The 22159-nt window shown below is 38.4% G+C and overlaps 1 protein-coding gene across 1 annotated transcript in view; it reads left to right on the top strand.

The window, feature by feature from the left end:
- The window catches only part of KIAA0825 (KIAA0825 ortholog), a 391792-nt gene that overhangs the window by 143512 nt on the left and 226121 nt on the right, over positions 1 to 22159 (top strand). Inside the window, exon 13 of the mRNA XM_037032449.1 lies at positions 2810 to 2920. Within this exon, the coding sequence (XP_036888344.1) occupies positions 2810 to 2920 (111 nt within the window). The remainder of the gene's footprint in view (positions 1 to 2809; positions 2921 to 22159) is intronic.

Raw genomic sequence — 22159 nt, 5'->3', positions numbered from 1 at the left:
TAGACCCCACTTCCATCCCTCCATCCCATTATTTGTTAGCAGGTGTCTCCCAGATAATTGGACACATGGCAGTGAAAGCAAAGGCCTGAAGAGGTAGGCAGAAAAGTAGACAGATGGTGATGCCACAGTCTCCAGTTCTTCCTGCTCTCTCATTAAGCTCCTCCATCTCTTGTCCCATTCCCTTCCCTCAATCTGCCGCTCCTTTTGAGACTACCTTTCTTTGCAGACCACTTGCTGCGCCTCCTCTCATGTTATTCCAGACCTCTCCCCTTCCTAGCCCCCTTGCTCTTACATGTTCCTTCTCCACATCCTCTCTTTCATGGCCCCTCTACCTACACCCTGGAACATGCTGGCAAAAATCACTGAGCTGTCCTTTTATACCTTTTGACAATCCCACTTTGTTCAATCTCTGAGTAGCTTTTTCGTCCATCCTCTACTTCGGCTGACCCCACTTCCATCCCTCCATCCCACTATTTGTTAGCAGGTGGCCTTGCCCCTGTACTTCTCTGAGAGAACCCAACCATCATGAATGCACTTTAACTTCTCATCTCTATTCATATGAATTATCGCAATCCCTAATCACCTCTATATCCTTTGATAGATGATCAATGTATCTCTTGCCATCCAAAGTGAATCTTTTCCTACTCTGACCACATCCACATCCTACTCACAATGTAGAATATTCTTTCTGGTTCCTAGTTCTTACCCCAAAGCCTTTCCCGTATTAAAACTTATTCCTTCTTTACTGCAGTTTTTCCCTTCAAAACCTAGTTTGTGCTCATTGTCTCTGTTTTTATGCCTATCATTTACTCAATACACTCATCATTTAGACTTTTAATAGAATTGCATCAGTGCATTGCCCTCATCTTGTTAAACAAACAAGCCGGGCCAGGTCATCCATGCATTCCCTATCACTTACTCCAATTTTTGTTTCTTCATTTCCTTATTCTCTCTGCAGCTTTTCACATGATTAGCCATTTCTCTTCCTTTGGCTTCCCTAACTCCACTATCTCCTGTCTCTTTGATGACTTTCCTGTTTATTCCTTCTTGGTTTCATTTGAGTGATGGTTTTTCTCACCTTGTCCTTTAATTATTAATGTATTCTGGAGTTCTTTCCTTGACCATCTTTAAATTTTACACTCTTTCTTGGGGTGAGTCACCCATTCCCATAGTTTCAGCATTGTGCTAACGACTTCCACACAAATATCTTCAACCTGGATGTCTCTTGTGTGTGCTAGATTCATAAATCTAGATTCCTATTGCATGTCTCTTTTTGGGTGTTCCTCAACTCTCTGCAGCTCCCTCAACATAACTCAAACTTAAATAAAATACCTGCAACTCATCTTAGGCATCTCCTTTTCCCTTAACTCTTCTCCCTCTGCCTTCCCCTCATGCCATCTCCAACCACATGCCATTAGGAGATGAACATTGTTCACTCTATTAGTTTAATTTAATTTTACATTTGTCTCCTATTCACTTTCTCCTTTGTTTCTTACTACAGGACCTTGTCCTCTTCTGCCTAGTCTACCACAATTTCACCTTCAGTGTCTTCCTTCCTCCAGCCTGGATCCTCTCCAGTTTATTCTCCTCACTAGTGCTCAAGTGATTTTTCTAAAAGGTGAAACTGGTTATATCACTCCCCGGCTATAAGCTCTTCAGTGATCCCTCGTTGCTGTGCAAAGTCCAGACGCCCTAGAAGATATATTCTGGTATCCTGACCTAGCTTCTGCCTACTTGTGTGGGTCACACAGTGGAATGCATAGAATGGATATAGCCTGATTTTGAAAACTACTTAAGGAATTTTGTTCTCTTCTGAAAATTAGCAAGGAAAAATGGCTTTCAAAGAGGTGTTAAATTAAGTCTAAAAAATTGTCTAAGTATATTTAATTAGAAGGTGTTTTACTTGGCAAGACAAATAGGAGAGAGGTCAAATTTAGAAAATGCAAGGATACAAGAAGCGGGATGTGAGATGAAAATAAGGGACAGGTTTTCAAGTAGAATTCTGCCTACATATTATCTGAAAGATGCGATTGCTTCTATTCTTTACACAAAGAGAAGTAGCACCACTCTGAACACTTCCAGTTCTAAAGCGGTCCAACTGTCACTCTTAACTCCAGGTAGGCAAATGCAACATCCTCTTATTATAAAATTTGTATTAACTGACCTCTCTACTAAAGATTTTATGTGATGGATCCTTTCTTTTTTAACTCAAGATGTATTGCTGAATTTGGGCCAATCTAGAAAAATGTTACAGTCACTTCTCCAAAGATAGATGCAGACCAGATATTCTGGCCAAATTGTTCTAATTTTGAAATCATAGTAATATATTTTGCAGTTAAATTATTCTTTACAAACTCCCTGTAGGACTTTAGGAGAATACAAAATTATATTTAATTGTTTAGGTTTTATAAATCACTTTAAAGCATTAAAAGAGGTACCTTTATGCTAAACATTTTTACATTAATGAAGCAATGTAACAAAAGATTAATATTGGATCTAGGTTAAGGAAGGAGGGATAAGTGGTATTCACTGTACTGTGCTTTATACATCTATTTTTCATGAATTTTATAATGTGAGATGTTTTAACAAATTCAGTGATAGTGGTGTTGTCAAAACCTTTCCAAGGGTAAGGACTGTTATACAGAAGCCTCCAAATCACCAGTTAAGTGGATGACATAGGCATGTTATCCATTCTAACACAATACAAAAAATCACTATCTTTGAATACTAAGTAAAAATAAAAAGTGTTGATGGTCTTCATAGTTAATGCTCCCTGAATATTCTGAAACAATTATTTTTATTTCCCTAGGACTTTTCAGCATGGCATAGATGATTCTGCTTCAGATTCCTTAAAGCCATTTTTCAGACAACCATTATATTGGTCTTCTTGCATGTCACATTTCTACCCTTCTTTACTCAGGTAAGAACCTCTAAACGCTGTATTATCTATAATTCTGTAATTCTAGTAAAAGTTTAATAGAAACTTTTATGCATGGAGGTAAATATATCTTACTAAAAGAACTTACAATATTGTATAAGACATAGGTAAGTAAAGAGTATTGTTTATCTTTTTTTTTAGCTCAAGAATCCAAGATAGAGTCCTCACAATTATTCAACTAATTCATAGCTTTGCTGATATAGTAGGAAAATGGTAATTTGGGGAATTTAATTCTATTTTAGAGAATTGCCTAGTCATTTAAAAAGTCATCCTTCTTGACCCATGACTGGGGACTTGGCAGTTCTCCAACTAATTATCAAAAAGACAGCAAGCTGATTAATTCATGTAACTAACTCAGAACCTTAGTAAAAGTTGAGAGAGGAGTAACTTTTAAAGTTATAAATAAGGTAATTCACTTTTATTATCTAATTAACAGTTTTTAAATATAGGAAAAATCATTTAAAGTATGAAATGTACTTCTAGAGTAATCTGATGACATTTTGTGGCATTATGTGGGAAGTCAGTTTGATTCTTTGCTAAATATATCATTAGAAAGTATCTTTTCTTGGTATCTGTGAATGACTATATTACATATAACGAAAGAAGTTACTGTTAATCCACAACAATTCTTTTTTTCCTTTTTATTGAATTTATTGGGGTGACACTAGTTAACAAAATTATACAGGTTTCGGGTGTACAATTCCACAGCACATCGTCTGTACACTGTATTTTGTGTTCACCACCCCAAGTTTCCATCCATTGCCATTGATCCTCCCGATGCCCTCCTCTGTCTCCTTCTACCTTCCCTCCCCCCTCCAGTCACCACATTGTTTTCAGTGTCCATGAGTTTTCTTTTTTGCTCAGTCCCTCCACCACCCCAGTCCCCTTCCCTGCTACAGCTGCCAGCCTGCTTTCTGAGTCTGTCACTGTTTTGCTTGTTAGTTCATTTTGTTCACTATTTTTCACATGTGAGTGAAATCATATGGTATTTGTCTTTCTATGCCTGGCTTATTTCACTTAGCATAATGTTCACCAGGTTCATCTATGCTGGGGGACTCATAAAGAGTCCCCAGACATTCTTGATTCATCTTGGAAATACACTATCAGCGATTTCACCATCTAAATTGACTGAATGTATTTCTCTCTTGTTCTCGAGGAACAAGAGTCCTACCCATTAATAGGTTGAGAACCTCATACACAAAGTCTCTGTATGATTTACCTGTTATGTTCCTCTCATATAGGTAATGGAGACTCCAAGATCAATGAGATATAGACCCCACCTGCGAAGACCCCAATGTATTGTTGTTACTTCACTTATATATGAAACTTTTCAACATCTCTGATTAATTCTTTATGACTGATTTCTAGAGGTGAAATACCCTTAATACTCTGTCCCCTGGCATGTAAATACACACTTATATCACTGAGAATTAAACAGCAAACTTTTTAGTACTCATTATTGGCAAAGTAACAAATTAAGCAACTAGATATCTTATAGTGTGAGTTAAGCAAGTGACTGGTCCTTTTGATGAGTTCTTAAACTTCTAAACACATTTGTTTTCCGTTATTTTCATATAGCTTTAATTCATTTGTAGTATCTGCTTATCTTAACCTTAACCATTGGAGTTATATGGTCCTTTATGTATCGCTTTGTAAGACTTCTGCCTGCAGGCTTGCTCTGTTCAGCCTAACTAGAGCCCTGGGAAGTGAGCATAGAAATGGGTTGTCTATCTTTCAAATAGTTACATCTTATAAGGCAATTCTTCCTCCTTTCTATGCTGAAAGCAAGCATAAATGTAGTGAGACTTTTCTTTCTTTCTGCTCTGTGTAGCAACCAATCTCCAGTATTATCCTAACAGAAAGATTAAAACATGGGGTGGCTAGTAAGCCCACAGAAGAAATGCAATTTGATACAAGCTTTCTGAAAGGTATTTTATGAACTGTATCAGAAAACCTTAAAATATTTATGCCCCTTTATTCAGCAATTCCATTTCCAGGAATCGATCATAAAGAAGTAATCAGAACTGTTGACAAAGTTGTATATGTAAGGATGTTCATGGAAGCATTATTTGTGAAAGGAAAAAATGGAAATAAATCTCCTACAATATGGAATTAGACAAATCAGTTATGGGTTACCCATAGGGTTAACTAGTGTGGAGCCATTAAAAAGGTTGATTTAAAAATATTTAATCACAAATAATTATGATTTATAGTTGAGGGGGATCTACAGGTCCAGTTTTTACAGTGAACTGTGTACTAGACATAGCGAGTGCTCCATTTATGATATCCTTTTCAGACCTCACACCACTCTGTAAGGTAAGCATTTGCATGCCCCTTTGTGGAGCGTGAAGCTCAAGGAAGAGAACAAAGCGGGGAGGCAGACTCTAAACGGAGGTTTGTCCCCAGCTCCTGACAAATACACATCCACTTTTCAAAAAGGAAGCAGTTCACGGGTGTTAACAGGTGTACGTGAAAAACCTAAGATTGTTAGTTATCCATCATGTACTGTCTTTATGGTTCTGCTTTGCAGGACTTCTATTACACTAATGTATGGTGTTTACCTCCAAGGGAGGGATCTAGAATGTTGATTCCCCACGTTTGCAGGGTGAGAGAACCCCAGAGGATGAACATTTTTAGAAAGGTGGGATACAATTGAGAAGTATTAAGCCCTGCTACTATGCAGATAGCATTAAAAATGTATGTATAAAAATAAACACTGAGTGAATATATACTAGAGAGTGTATAGTTTTTATATTTGTATACTAGGATTGCAAATAATTTCAATTTTTATCTGGGTAGTTCTCTGTATTTTCCAAATTTTTATAACAAAAAAATTCATTTTAATAAGACAAAAACTTTTTAAAAGTGAAAAAGCCCTGTTTCATTGCTCTGTTCACGTGGCTTACCTTATAACCTCCATACAGATTATTTCTAGCTCTGAGCACTTGCCTTTACCCCAACATTATTTGTCCAACTGCCCATATTTCTTAAGTGGCCCACTGTGTCACTGGAAATCCTTAACTAATTTTTCCTTCCAGTCTTCCCCCATCTTCCATGTATGTTGTCTTTTCTTTTAGGGGTGTCATCATTCCTCAGTACTTTGATGGGGGAAACTCGAGGATGGCTTCCGTGTTGAGCTGCTTCTCTTCCTGTTCCTAGAGTGTCATCCTGTTCAGCTGGTTCTTCCTCCAAAGTTATCTTAGAACCATCCTCTCTCTCGAACCCATTACAACAACTTCAGTTCATTTCACTCTTATTTGGCGTTTGTAAGATATCGTTTTCATTCTGTCATTCTCCTGCTGCTGTTTTACCCGCCCTGTTTTATCCTGGCTTATTTCCTGGAGCATCCCAGAGTTTTCTCTGCTCCAGCTGTTGCTCTCCTTGCTCGCCTTTGAGACATAGTTATTTCATTTCTTTAACTTTTATTTAATGGTTTTTGTTAGATCCAGGCCTTTTATTTTGGTGGGTTCTTTTGCCCCTGGAATGCCTTTGTCTCTCCTTTGCCATTCTAAATTCTCCATGCAAGACACAGTATGATTACCCCCTGCACTGAGTGCAATAGTTTCTGACAATTGTTGTCTAGCAGGTCTATACAATCTGCTTAAAAAGACATGGTCCAAGTGATTTATGATTCAACATGTTCAGAGCAGTGGTATGGTCAGAGAAACCCAGGACAGCAATAAAAGTAATTTCATATTAACTCAAGTTATTGATTTGCATTTGTCAGACATTGCAATGGGAATTCCCAGACCACCATTATATGACCTTAAAAATCTCCACTTTTCCATCTATTTCTCTCACATATATCAGGTGTTTCAATGTGTCTCTTATGCCCAAATTATTTCTCAAAACTTTATTTCTCACCTTAGCAACTGAAATTATCTGTTCGGGAAAATACATGTGTCAGATGAAGACAGACTAAAAATATATTAGGCCTTTTATTTTTTTATTTTTGAAAAGAGGAGGGCTAGAGGAGCAGTAACTGAATTATTTAATATTATGGAGGATCTTAGTAACTTATTCATCCATTTGCTTATTTATTTATACCTATTTATTATTTCAGAAAGAATTGCAGTCAGCTATTATCTTTTTAAATTTATTTTATTGGTCGTGCCATTACAGCTTTCCCATTCCCCCCTTTATTCTCCTCCCTGCACACCCCTCCCACCCGCATTCCCCCGCTTTAGTTCATGTCCATGGGTCGTACATATAAGTTCGTTGGCTTCTACATTTCCTATACTATTCTTAACCTCCTCCTGTCTATTTTGTACCTACCATTTATGCTACTTATTCTCTGTACCCTTTCCTCCTCCCTCCCCCTTCCACTCCCCCACTGATAACCCTCCATGTGATCTCCATTTCTGTGATTCTGTTTCTGTTCTAGTTATTTGCTTAGTTCGTTTTTGTTTTAGGTTAGGTTGTTAATTACTGTGAGTTTATTGTCATTTTACTGCTCATATTTGTATCTTTTTCTTAGATAAGTCCCTTTAACATTTCGTATAATAAGGGCTTGGTGATGATGAACTCCTTTAACTTGACCTTATCTGAGAAGCACTTTATCTGCCCTTCTATTCTAAACTATAGCTTTGCTGGATACAGTAATCTTGAATGTAGGTCCTTGCCTTTCATGACTTGGAATACTTCTTTCCAGCCCCTTCTTGCCTGCAAGGTTCCTTTTGAGAAATCAGCTGATAGTCTTATGGGAACTCCTTTGCAGGTAACTGTCTCCTTTTCTCTAGCTACTTTTAGGATTCTCTCCTTCTCTTTCATCTTGGCTAATGTAATTATGATGTGCCTCGATGTGTTCCTCCTTGGGTCCACTTCTTTGGGATGCTCTGAGCTTCCTGGATTTCATGGAAGTCTATTTCCTTGCCAGTTTGGGAAAGTTCTCTATCATTATGTTTTCAAATAAGTTTTTAATTTCTTGATCTTTATCTTCTCCTCCTGACACCCTATGATTCAGATGTTGGGATGTTTAAAGATGTCCTGCAGTTTCCTAAGCCTCTCATTTTTAAAAACTTCTTGTTCATTCTGTTCTGGTTGAATGTTTATTTCTTCCCTCAGGTCCAAACCATTGACTTGAGCCCCAGTTTCCTTCCCGTCACTGTGGGTTTCCTATACATTTTTCTATATTTCATTTAGCACAGCCTTCATTTTTTCCTCTAATTTGCAACCATATTCAACCAGTTTGGTGAGCATTCTGATTACCAGTGTTTTGAACTGTGCATCTGATAGGTTGGCTATCTTTTTGTAGTAAGGGGCAGAGCCTTAGGTGTTCACCAGGGCAGGGCAACCCACCTCACTGTGTTGTGATGCTGTATGTGGTAGAGAGGTCCAAGAGGGAACAGTGCTGCTTGCTCGGCTCTCTGCCAGTTTGCAGTCACTTCCCCAGCTACCCACCAGCAAATTAGGCCCTTCTGGTGCTGATTCCTGGGGTGGGTGGGTTTGTGTATATTCTAGGACCCTGTGGGTCTCTCCAACAAACTCTCCTATAAGGCTGGGAGTTTCCCCTGCTGCTGCCTCAACCCCTACAGGTGTTTGCAATCAGAGGCTTTGAGGCTTTATTTCCCCATGCTGGAACCCTGGGTTGCAGAGTCTGTCTCGCTCCCCAGTTTCTCTGGCCGGTTTATCTGCATGAGAATGTTGGACTGCTCACTCCACCAGCCGCCACCTCACAGGGTCCACCAGCCGATGTGCTTGCCTGCCCTGGTCTTCCAGCCACCACCTTGATGTGAGTCCTCCCTCCTCCACTCCCTGTCTCCACCTGTCCTACAGGTCTGGATAAGTGTTTCTTCTTTAACTCCTTCATTGTCAGACTTCATACAGTTCAATTTTCTGACATTTCTAGTTGTTTTTTGTTTTTAAATTTGTTGTTTTCCTTCTTTTGGTTGTGCAAGGAGGCACAGTGTGTCTGCCTATGCCTCCATCTTGGCCAGAAGTCCCCTCAGTCAGCTTTTAATAGTATTAAATATATTAAGATAATGAATTAAAAGTAGGTGATAAGGAAGAAACGGGCAAGGAGGAAGATACAAAATTATGACTTAAAATAAGAGTTACAGCTCTGGCTGGTGTAGCTCAGTGGATTGAGTGTCGGCTGCAAACCAAAGGGTTGCCAGTTCGATTCCCAGTCATGGCACACGCCTGGGTTGAGGGCCAGGTCCCCAGTATGGAGTACACGAGAGGCAACCACACATGGGTATTTCTCTCCCTCTCTTTCTCCTTCTCTTCCCCTCTCTCTAAAAAATGAATTTTAAAAAAAGAGCTACAAATGCAAGAACAGTTGTATGGGCAATACTTTTTTCCTATAGGATTACTAAAGAAAACTATAAAGTATAAAAATTGGGAAAAATAGAATTTTCATGTTCTCCTAGAATCCCTGGAACAGACTGTAGAAGACTTTGCTCTAGGGAAAGCAAATGTATTTTCAAAGCAGTAAGTAAAATGTATGTGTATTCATTATCCCTAGCAATAATATAGGCTAACAATGTGAGCTGACTTAAAAAAGAGTAGTCAGTTTCCTATTAGATTAAACTAAGGCATGTGGAGAAAATATTAATCTCAAGGTGAGTCCTATGACACCATAGTGTCCTTTCATGTAAATGTTCACAAGAGAATAATATCTTAGTCAATTGTACTGTGATTTGTTCTAAAGCTTTTTATTATTTTTCAAACTTTCAAGTTCTTGCATATTTTTTTAAATTTCTAAATATTTTTCAGATCTTCATGGCTGCACACTTACCCCAATGAGCATGGTCAGTGTGAGTGAGCCATCCATTCACTCGACATGCTCATCTTCTCTTACAGTGAGAACGTGATGTTCCCCTTCATGGCCAGTCCAGTCTAAGCTATAGATGCTTATTTCTATCCTGCTTTTGTTTCTATTATGCTTTTACTAAATGTAATCCTGTGTTAGATTTGTATACTTTTTTCCTTCCCTGGGTGTATTAAGCTACTTTTGACTTCTTTATATTGTACGTTATGTGGGTCTTTTTTTTTTTCCTTTGCCAAATTAAGGAAGTTTTCTTTTATTATTTCTTCAAATAAGTTTTCAATTTCTTGCCCTTCCTCTTCTCCTCTGACATGCCTATGATAGATGCTGGCACATTTGGAGGTGTCCCAGAGTCATCTTATTCTCTCCTTGCATTTTTGAATTCTTATTTCTTCATGCTGTACTCTTGACTGTTTATTTCTTTCTTATGCTCCAAATCTTTCATTTGAACCCAAATTTCCCTCTCTTTACTATTGGTTCCCTGTGGGTTTTTCTTTATTTCATTTAGTGCTGCCTTCATTTCTTCCCTTGTGTGTTTGCCATACTCAGTGAGACCTCTAAGCATCCTTATCACCAGTGTTTTGAACTTGCATCTGATAGATTGGCTATATCTGTTTCACTTAGTTCTTTTTCTGGAGTTTTGATCAGTTCTTTCATTTGCGCCATATTTCTTTGTCTCCTGTATTTGGCAGCCTCCGTGTTTGTTTCTGTGTATTAGGTAGAGCTGCTTTGACTTTTTGTCTTGGTGTACCTGTTATGTTGTAAGGGGCAGAGCCTTAGGTATTTGCCAGGGCAGAGCCACACACATCACCTATTTATGGTGCTGTACATGAGGAGGATTTAGAGAGGGAACAATGTTGGTTACTTGGCTCCCACCCCATTGCCCTTTACCTCCCCCACTTCCCATATGTGACTGGTGTCCTTTTAGCTGCTGAAGGTGCTGAATACCAGAGTGGGTGGGTTGTATATGTTCTAGGACTGTGCGGGCCCTTTAAACAGACTCTCGTGAGAGACCAGCAGTTTCTTCCACTGCCCCAGCCCCCACTGGTTTTTACAGCCAGAAGTTATGAAGCTCTGTTTCCTGGCACTGAAACTCTGGATTGTGTAGTCTGGCCTGGGGCTCCCCAGGTGTCCCTCCTGGTTTTCATCTGCCACATGTGCATGTGGGACTCCCTGTCCTGCTGGCCACTGCCGCTGCCGCCTTGCCACCATCACAATACATCCTCTCCGCCTCAGCTCCGCATTTCTACCCTTCCTACCCATCTGGATGAATATTTCTTCTTTAGATCCTTGGTTGTGGGATTTCCATACAGTTCGATTTTCTGGCAGTTCTGGCTGTTTGTAATTTTGAGATTAGTTGTGATCTTCCTTATGGTTGTATAAGGAGGAGAAACATGTGTACCTACACCTCCATTCTGGCAGAAGTCTAAAATGTTTTCTTATTCCTTCACCTGGTTGATATCAATCAATCTTACTATCTCAGCTCCAATGTGACTTCCGTGGGGAAGCCTTTCATCAATGCCGAAGACTAGTTCACTTCTTGTTACTGTATCTTCTGGTAGCATTTTTTTTTTTTGCTTTTCCTGCACAGAGTTTTCATAGTTGTAACTTTAAGTATACTTGTATGATTATTTAAACTATATATGTGTATATACATCTATATATTCTCTTCTAAATTCCTGAAAAATAGCCACTGGTTTTTGCTTACTGTTGTGTCTCTATGGCCTACCACATATAAATTGGCCAACAAATATTAGTTGAGTGAATGAGTGAAAAAAGGAACAAATGTGTTCAAAGTAGTATTGTATTAGATATTACCATATTCAGTGGGACGTTTAGCTCTTTTCAAACATTTGCTCTGAGTGGTGAAGCTCAGTCATGGAAAACATGGTCTTGTTGAGGAGGTAGCTTCTAGGATCCTGAAGAGAGAACATGTGGGGAGAAGGATGAAAAGAGAACTTCAGTCTCTCAGCTGCTGCTGACAGCTGCCCCACAGGAGTGAGGAAAAGAGCTTCGAGAGCTTGTACTCTGATGAGGTGCCAAGCTTGGACATGGAGACAACAGGCAGGGGGAAAGCTATGAGAGCTTTTTAACACAAACCTCTTAAGTGGCTGTTCCTGAATGTGGATGGACAAGCAGCTGGATTTTTAAAAAAATGTTTTCTGAGTGAAAGTCACAAGCCTGCGGAGCAGCTATTAAAAGATGTGAAAATATCAGTGAACTACGTACTTGATGTACCTTAGATATCTTAAGGTTTGTATATATTTATATTTTCTTTTTCTATTATGGTTTAAAGGTATTATGTAAATAAGAATATAACAATGGAGCCAGCAGGGAGATAGTAGAAGACAACAATGGGTTTTTTAAAAAGGCGAAAGATTTATACGATCTGAAGAGAAACCAGAGTATAGGTTTTTTAATTAGACAGACATGTTTTATAGACTTATGTAGTTTTATGATCTTGAAAAGTGAGTTAACCTAAGTGAGCTCTAGTTCTCCAGTACTGTATGAAACTGTTTATATTTTGGTGAGNATATTTTCTTTTTCTATTATGGTTTAAAGGTATTATGTAAATAAGAATATAACAATGGAGCCAGCAGGGAGATAGTAGAAGACAACAATAGGTTTTTTAATTAGACAGACATGTTTTATAGACTTATGTAGTTTTATGATCTTGAAAAGTGAGTTAACCTAAGTGAGCTCTAGTTCTCCAGTACTGTATGAAACTGTTTATATTTTGGTGAGGAAGTTGAGACATACATTCAATACAATCTTGCTGATTTTCTTGAAAACCGCATGCGATATAGCTGGCTATTTCTTCCATCTTGAAATACCTGATTTCCTTCACTCTGAGATACTTTCATGGTGTAGTCATAAGGAATAAGTGAACTACTGTGCCTATATGACACTTCACATAGGTTCTCACTAAATAATCAATCAATACTGTTGTGTTAGTTGCAGATTTCAGAAAATTACAGATTTTATCAACTATCTAAACATGTTTTAAAGGACCCACTACAAGTGTAATAAAGTGTAAAGAATATTGAACTGGTTTCTCATTTGGTCTCTGCACTTATCAGAGTTATGATGCTAGGGGAGAACTTTTTTGATCTCCCTGTAACAGGGTAATAATTACCTGGTAGACAGGGACAATAATAGTTAAAGGCTCTGGGGAGATAACTTTTGCTCTTCAAAAGAGGTGGCTGAGTCATTCAGTAGTGTCCAGGGTCTCAGGTGCTAGATTAATACTTCAGACAGAGTCTAAAACAGATGAAATGTAATATTTTAAAAGGTAAAATTAGATTTTCTGAAATGGGATGTGCTAACTAGTATAACATTAAAGTAAGGAGCTAAGCTCTGACTTTTAGGTACTAATATCTTTGGATGGTTTGAGGGAAATAGGGTCATCATAAGTTGAATGTCTACCCTCTAAGTTGTACACCAAGTAATATAGATAAAATCAACTCTGAAAAAATTAGACTTTTTAAGAGTGTCAATCTACCATATTGAACAAAGTTATTTAAAGTCAGGTCAAGTCCTCTGTATAGACATTCAGGTGAACGCTGTCTAATTTCTGTTTATTGGGTCATCTTTAATTATAAAGCTCAAAGAGACTTGGTTAAACCCACCATAGAGATTAAACTATATGTAAAAATTTCCAGTGCTATAACCACATATAATGTATACAGTCTTGGTTAAACTGATGAAGAAAGTATATTTTGTGTTCCCCCCACCTCAGCTTTTTTCTCAGGTACTAAAATCGTTTTCTTAAAGAAAGAAGACAAAATTGCTTTAAAGATTTGTCTTTACTTATTTTCCTAGAAAGATTCTTAAGAATCAGTTTTGGAAAGCCAAGAATGATATAGTTTAGTAATAGAGGGGCTTCAGCTCCACCTTCATTTTCCCACTTTAGGGCTTTTACTCTTCGTTTCTCTTTAGTCATGCCCTTGCCTTTGTTCTCCCAATCATGTAACTTATGGTCTCTGGTATAAATTTGGTTCAGTAATCCTTGACAGGAACCATCTGGTCAAAATCAGTCCCTAGGTACCTTGAATAATGTGTCTCTAATTTAGGAATAAGCCTTGAGACCACAAACTTGATTTTGGGTCAAAAACATGGTGTCCTCAATCAGAAGATGAAATAAAGCCAAACATCTTCAATGCTGGAAAGTAAAACTTATCCATCAAATAACAACCAGGTTGAATGAATAGAAGCCTGGAGTAGTGGAATTAGTATGGGTTCTAAATTTGGAGAGACGTGAGTTCAAAATTCAGCAGCCACATTTATTAGCTAAATGAATTTGGAGTTCCTCAGTAATCTTGAAATAGGGATTAAATGAGATAAATACTAAGAGTTTCCATTCCTGTATTATCTTGGATATGCCCAAGAAGCACACTCTGAGACAAGGATTCAAGGATTAGAAGACAAGTAATTTATCTTCTAAGACGAGAAAACACTGGAAGGGGAGTGAACAAGTGAGACAAAGGAAGAGAGCAAAGAAAGATTAGTGTAATCAAGCCAACTACCAATGAGTAACCAGAACTTAAACCTTCTGGGGAAATTCTTGGTGTTATCACACCAGAGGAGCAAGGATGCTGAGATATTAATACAGAAATTTTCATAAGTATTGATTGAGAGCTGCACTGGAGTGTTAACTCCCTGGTACTTCCTGAAAGGAAGAGAAATACAAGCTCTTACATTCAGAAGTCAGGCCAATGTCAACTAAATGGTAGTAAAAGCAAGAGAATGTGGGATAATTGACAGCATCTGCTTTGGTCTCCTCCTTACACCATGGAAATCCACCCATTCCCCTATTAAGTTCTCTTAGCCCTATCATTGATTCTTCTAGGTGATGGTTGGCCAAAGTTTCTCTTTTTTTTAAAATATATTATGTTAGAGTTAGTGGGGCAAGCTAGGGTATCCCCTGCTGCAATTATTTCAGACTTTACAAGTGATATTCGTTATTACATTCCTCTACCTCTTATTTCAACTTTCCCTCACCATCTGCTGATTTGTGTTGTTGCCAAATGGAGTCACTGACACCTTCATCCCCAGAGGGTTGAACCCCTGGCTATTGTTCACCTATCAGAATGTGCTTATTTCAGTCACCTATTTATGGTGATTACCAGTTATGAAAGCAAAAGAGGCAATCCCTTGAATTACAGACATACTCTCTCCTATCAACCTTATGATAGCTGCTAATGGTATATAATCAGGGTTAATGTGGCTTCTCATGATCATTAGGGTTAATCACCCTTGCCAGTATAGTAACTCCTTTCCTTGCCCAATAGACTGCTGTCATGGAAAGCCTAAAATGACCAGATGGCAACTATAAATTTAGTTTAGTTGAATCCTTAATTGTCCCCTGGTAGAGGACCACCACAGAAACCAGGATCTCCATTCCCATAATACATATGGGAGCTTGCAAAGATGGAAAACACAAACTCGTTATCAGGAACACTGGTGGAAGTGGCCCCCTCTTCATTCACCTGTTGCCTCTCACCAGATCCATGTAGTTTATCTGTTGGGGACATGGTATCATATAGTGGCTGATGGTTCAGAGAAAATATCAAATCTTGAAGGACAGTGCCCTAATACCACAGAAGCCATCCCCAAGCTGTGCATTTCAGAATCCATTCCAATGTTCAACTAGTCTGTCATATATATATATAGTCTGTCTGGAAAAAGTTGAACCATTATTAATATAATGAAAACAGTTTGTGTGACATTGATGTAACCTGGCAGCCAAGGAGAGTGGACTGGAATGCGCATGTGTGAACAATGATGACTTCACTGTACTAGTCAGTACTAGTCAGTGGGGGTGGTAGACACTGTTAGGTGAGCACGTGCACTGGGTGGCCCTCACATTCAAAATAACTGAGCAAGTAGAGCAACAAATCAGCATCAAATGTTGTGTTAACCTTGAACATTCCTCCAAGGAAACTATTTGGATGATTCAGAAGGCTGCAGCTATGGGCAACTACTGATCGGCAGCTTCATGACAACAGTGCTCCTACTCATGCATCATGTCTCATGCAGAGATTTTTGGTGAAATATCAAGTCACCCAGGTGACTCAGACTCACTATAGCCAAGATTTGGCATCCTGTGACTTCTAGCTTTTCCCAAAACTAAAATCACCTTTGGAAGGGAAGAGATTTTAGACTGTTGATGAGATTCAGAAAAATATGATGGGGCAGCTGATGGTAACTGGGAGAACTGTGTGAGGTCCCAAGGTGCCTACTTTGAAGGGGACTGAGACGTCATTGTCCTGTGTACAATGTTTCTTGTATCTTGTATCTTCTTCAATAAATGTCTCTATTTTCCATATTACATGGCTGGATACCTTCTGGACAGACCTCTTATAGTATAGACAAAAACAATGACATGAAGAAGAATAGGGTAATTCAGATCAAGAAAGCATCTCGCCCATCAGTTAATCAAACTTTTCAGATTTTTTTTAAGTGCCTCACCTTGAAATATAATCTTGGTCACAATTCTAGTTTGTCCCATGTCATAAAAAAAGGCACATAAAACTGAGTTATGCTTTGTACATTAAAAGGGTATCACTCACACTCCTTTATTACCTTGGCTTTCAATTCTGAATTGTTTTTTAAATAGAGGTAGCTTGTCCGTTGAACCTCATGTTGTATCTTTCCAGCTGCTTTCTTATACCAGGTTACATATGATTAACAGTAGATAGGAACACAACCCAGTGGCCCTTAGTAATTACACCGGTGAGTGTTAATTGTGGTCATTCAATAATAAGCTTTTAAAGGACATTATAAGGGCCCAAATCCACAATCTTGGTCTTACTAGAACCTCTCTAGCCTCTGAGCAAACCAACCCTAAACACATTACCAACCTAGACTATGCTTAAAATAAACATCGAATGTTCCATAAAGAAATGGAAACAGCCCAGACCAGGGTGGCTCAGTTGGTTGGGCATCATCCTGCAAAGGGAAGGATGGCTGGTGTGGGTTTGGTCCCCAGTTGGGGCACATGCAAGAGGCAACTCATTGATGTTTCTTACTCACATTGATGTTTCCCTCTCGCCCTCTCTTCTCCTCTCTCTAAAAATTAATAAATGTTATTATTTTAAAGAACTGGAAAAATACAATACATGTTTTACTTCAGTAATCTGCCTTCATTGTAATATTTTTCTCTACAGCAAAAATTATATCTATTATCTATATTGTAGTATCTATACTACAAAAACAAACTATTCTCAGAAAAAGGAAACAGCACTGCAGTGCTGACTTGCCTTTAACTTAGCAGTGAACTTTCAGTGAGTCATCTGACACTTCACCTGTAGCAAATTAGCTGATTTAAATTTGCCAAAGGATGGTAAGCAAAATTGTACAATTTTTCATTCATTAAATTAAAGCACAATAATCGACTTAAATGAGTTTTATAACAAAACAGTTAGTTATCTGTGGAAACCCAAGAATTTTTAATAGACAATAATAGTATATAAGACATTCAATGATTTAAAAAAAATATATCACCTTTAACTAATGGGCCATTAGCCATTCTGGGTTACAAAATCCCTTTTTGTCTTAGATCAGTAATCTAAAATATTTTTTCACAGTGCTGAACAATGTGAAATTACACAATTACTTAATCGCTCAATTAAACCTCATTACTTTATGGATATAAATTATGTGATATGTGTTCTGAAAAACTTATAGTAGGCTAGGTAGACTGCACACCTTCCAAACACTAACTGTTGAACCCGATGGACTGACTGACATACATTACTTGATGTACCATAGGTCCTACTGAATTAGTCAAGGCCAAGTGGACTGATTTCAGAACCACATGCTGAGAAGCAGCTGGTGATTTGCACTCTCTCACCCCTCCCCCATTCCATCCCAATCTGTGGAGCTATATTCCTTTCTGTCCCTTTGTTGCTGGGTCCCCTGACCTCTGCTGTCAGTTCTGGTGCTCACCATCCATTACTATTGCTGATCTTTGCCACTCTCCGTCTAGACACATCCAAATGCTATATCGCTATTCAACACTTCTTTTCTGTTTCTTGATTAGTTTTATCTGTTCTGTTTCCTGCTCTTCTGAGGTACCAGACAAAAGAGATCTACTACACAGGCACAGTCAGCCAATCCATACTCTTTCTTATTAAAAAGAAAAATATCAAAGCATATCATGATGATCTTTGGCTTTTCTGAAATGTTTTCAGCACAATCGGATACTTGAAGTTTCATTCATTGTTACAAAGGATGCTAGAGTTTCTTTTATTCCTGAGTTTGGAGTTATTGCAGATACTAGGTCTAGACACTGAAGTTTTTACAAGTAGAGTATTTTAGGGTTAAAAAAACAACAAAAGACAGCAGCTGCCTTCTTTACACCTTAAAAGATTTATCAAAAAGAAAATCTCCAAGAATTTGTATTAAAATCAAATCTTAAAACAAATTGATAGTACTTCAATGAAGATATACATATGAGACCTGTCCATAAAGTATCCAGCCATGTAATATGAAAAATAAAGACATTTATTGAAGAAGATAAAAGATATAAGACACCTTGTACATAGGACAATGATGCTTCAGTCCCCTTCAAAGTAGGCACCTTGGGACCTCACACAGTTCTCCCAGGGTCTCTTTCACTGTTCAAAACACTCTGCAAAATCCATTTTGGGAATTATCATCAGCTGCCCCATCATATTTTCCTGAACCTCATCAAGAGTCTAAAATCTCTTCCCTTTCAAAGGTGATTTTAGTTCTAGGAAAAGCCAGAAGTCATAGGGTACCAAATCTGGGCTGTAGGGGGGCTGAGTCACCTAATTAATGTTTAGCAAAAAAAAACCTGCGTGAGATGTGATACATGTGCAGGCATGTTGTTATGTTGAAGCTCTCAATCATAATTGCCCATAGGTGCAGCCTTGTTTGTTGTATTGCATCTCTCAACCAAAAAAAACATTGAGATAGTAATTCTCATTATTTTTTTATCCTAGAGAGGCATACTCATGATAGACAACACCTTCCCAGTCAAAAAACACAGTCAACATGGTCTTGACATTGTTGTGGCTTTGTCACACCTTCTTTTGACAGAGGAGAACCAGTCAACTTCCTTCGGGATGACTGGACTTTCATTTTGGCTGATTTTTTGCTCTACTCGCTCAGTCATTTTGAATGCGACAGCCACATAGTACACATGCTCACTCAATGTTGTCTACTGCCCCCACTGACTAGTACAGTGAAGTCGTTATTGTTCATGCATGTGCATTCCAGTCCACTCTCCTTGGCTGCCAGGTTACATTGATGTCACACAGACCTCTCTTGTTGTATTAATAATGGCTGGATCTTTTCTGGACAGATGTCGTAGAATCTCAGTGAATCCCGCAGTCATGTGCTCTGAGCAGTAGGGCTGCTCATCTTGCAGTGGGAACTCAGGCTAGTGGGCACTAATAGAACTAAAATTTCTTTTAGCATTCTATTTCAGTATAAATACATATTTTTAAATTGTATAAATTATAAGTGAAGTGCTTGATAAATAATAATATTAACGTAAACATAACTGAATACAGCTAAGATTTTGCATGATGCTTCCATGCAGAATAACAAAATCTTATGTTATTCTCACAAACCAATAAATCTCATTATTATCAATCAATCTCATTACTGTATTATTCCTTACCACCTGGATCTGAAAAATTATTTAGGCCAATTCATGCCCCAGAAATGTAGTATTTATTAGAGTATAAGCCTTATATAATCTAGCCATAAATTCATCCTGTCTCCTAACACAAGATTTATATGTTCCAATAGACTTACACATTTTTGTTCTCTTTTTTGTATTATAGTAGAATTCAACATGTACACATTTGATACATATATAAATATATATAAGATTTTTTTTCTGTCATTCTTGTGAGGCTAATCTCACTTTCACAGCTCCACCAGCTCCAAGGATGAGGGAACATATGCTTCTCCATATGCGCAGCACAGACTCCTCAGCGCGTGCGTTTCTCGGAGCTTGGTGATTGAGGAATCTTTGTAATATTGTCGTTTTCCTTGTAGAGAGTCATTGTACTGTACATTTCAAAATCTATGATAAGTTGAGAGATCCTAGAATTGAGGTACATCTCAACAAGCAGCTTCTTATCTGGCAAATGCAAGGTTTTATTTATAAGCAGGTATTCACATACTGTGGTATGAAATTACACTCAAATTATTTTGTTTTATCACATGTCTAAATGGCTGAGCAAAAACACTAACCCCCTCCAATCCATTCTCCACACTGCAGTCAGATCAAGAAACTCATCTGCCTTAAACTCTTAAAAGGGCCCCAAATCTCCACTCATGAGGCCCACTATGATCTAGCACCAACCTCCTTCTTTCAACTTTTTCTCAGAGAACCACCTCCTTTTCTAAACTCCATCAAACTGGCTCTTTCAGTTCGTTAAATGTGTCCTTAAATCAGCACTTGACTCAAGTAAAACCTATAGGAAATGTTCAAAAGCTAAGCCAATTTTAATACACCACTTGCTACCAACTAGCTGATTTTCCTTACTGAACCCCAAGCTCCCAGGAGTCAGCACTTGGGGTTTGGGGGGGAGTAGGGACAGCCACTGTGAGGATCTCCTTCGATCTTTCAGTATGAAGGGCTCTCTCAGTGGACTGTTTCCTTCCTTGCACATTTGAAACTACCGCAAGAGGCAGACCAAGTTGGGGATACTCACGGTAATGCACAACTCCTGACCTGGTGGACGTGGTTCCTCAGGGCAGGAGTTTCCTTCTAGCCATGTTTATCAGAGTCTCATGTGGGACGCCTGAGTTGGCCCAAAGTTCAGGTGCAGGCTGAAGGAGTCTGTGTATCATAAGGTTGTGAGATGATCCAAATGCCAAGCCAAGGAGTGGGTGTTTTGAAACTTCTTCATTTTATATCTTTGGATCATTTCACTTTTGCTTAAAACAGCCTTTTGGCAAAGCGTCCTCTTTTTTTTTTTTTTTTTTTTAAGAGTTCGCCTACCCATTTGAGTGTCTGATCCAATCAGCTCACATTTGTAGAACACTTAAATGTGCTTAGTTCACTAGTGGGACATTTGGAGGTATAAAACAAATTCTTGTGTCCTCACAAGGCTTGACTCTGATAGAGAGATAAACTTTTAGTTGATGAAATGTTAAAAGTGCTAAAATGTGTATGCTTGTCCTAAGTGCTTTAATTCAAAATCAGACCACTGTGCAAAGAAATGTTTAATGGAGACTTAACAGAGGATTTTTGCTGCAAATTGAAAGGTGGATAGGGTTAAGGTAAGTAAAGAATTATTGCAGCCAAGGTGGACCTGAATGGGCACAAAGGCACAGAGGCAGGAAGATGACGCTAGGTCCATCCTTACGACCTGTGCACCAGGAAGCACTGCCTACCACAGTGGTTCTCAAAACTGAGCGTACATCAGAATCTCCTGCAGAGGGTTTGTTCACACGCACATTTCTGGGGCCCATCTCCAGAATTTTGATGGGATGGGCCTGGGAATTTGCATTTTTACCATTTCACAGGAGATGCTGGTGCCGCTGGTCTTTGAAAACCACTGGTCTAGACAATGTTGATAACTGGATGGTCCACCACCCTGTAAATTTCATCTGGAAATGATTCTGCAAATTGTTTCTCTCAGCAATGACCTTTGGTCTGCTTTTCTTTCACACTGAAGTTTATAGTCCTCTCATTCACATGTTTACATTGCTCTGTCACCCCTTTTCTTCCCCACACTGCCACCCCTGCCATTCTCAGGGCTGCAACCAGACTGAGTCTGATCGTTTTTTGCCTTTTTGTTGTGGTCGTAGGCTGATTTTAGGTGTTGTGACCTTTAGCCAATCTAAATGTTAAGATTTTAGAAGAAAAACATGAATTATGTTATCAGTTTTCAGTTTCTACTTTACTCTCGTATCTCCTGCTGATTCATTAGTAAATGGAAGTGGTGATAAGGGGTCCTGACTTTGATTTTTTGTTCAACACTGATGATAATTTCCCAAGTAGAAGTTTATTTGCCTTGGAAGTATTTTCTTTGATGAAATGATTACCCAAGTTGGTAGCAGCGTGACTGTTAGAGTGGTTCTCATGATTGCATGTTGATTTAAGGCTTTACATATTAAATAATTAGATTATGGTTGACCCTTGACAGAAGCTTTGAATACTTTATGTTTTATCAGCAATCATAGTACATGACAAGTTACAAAGTAACCAAAACCTATTAGAACTTTTTGCCATGAATAATGAAAGGAGTTAATAGCATACAGTAGATACTCATATAAGTTGGTGAATGAACAAATAAATGCATGCCAAATAAATGCATAAGTGATTTGTATTCGTTCCATGAAACTAAAACAGACATAGTTCTGTGAAATATAGGCATGGTTATTTTGTATCAGTTTTAAATTTGGCAGGCTACCAAATGTTAATTTGCTTTTAGCTAGTTGAGATTAAATGTAATTCCTTC

The sequence above is a fragment of the Sturnira hondurensis genome, unplaced genomic scaffold (assembly GCF_014824575.4).
Source record: "Sturnira hondurensis isolate 20B ecotype Veracruz unplaced genomic scaffold, ASM1482457v3 Scaffold0021354, whole genome shotgun sequence".
In the NCBI taxonomy this organism is placed as follows: Eukaryota; Metazoa; Chordata; class Mammalia; order Chiroptera; family Phyllostomidae; genus Sturnira; species Sturnira hondurensis.
The sequence above is the reverse complement of the archived record's forward strand: the minus strand, read 5'-3'. Positions and strand labels throughout refer to the sequence as shown.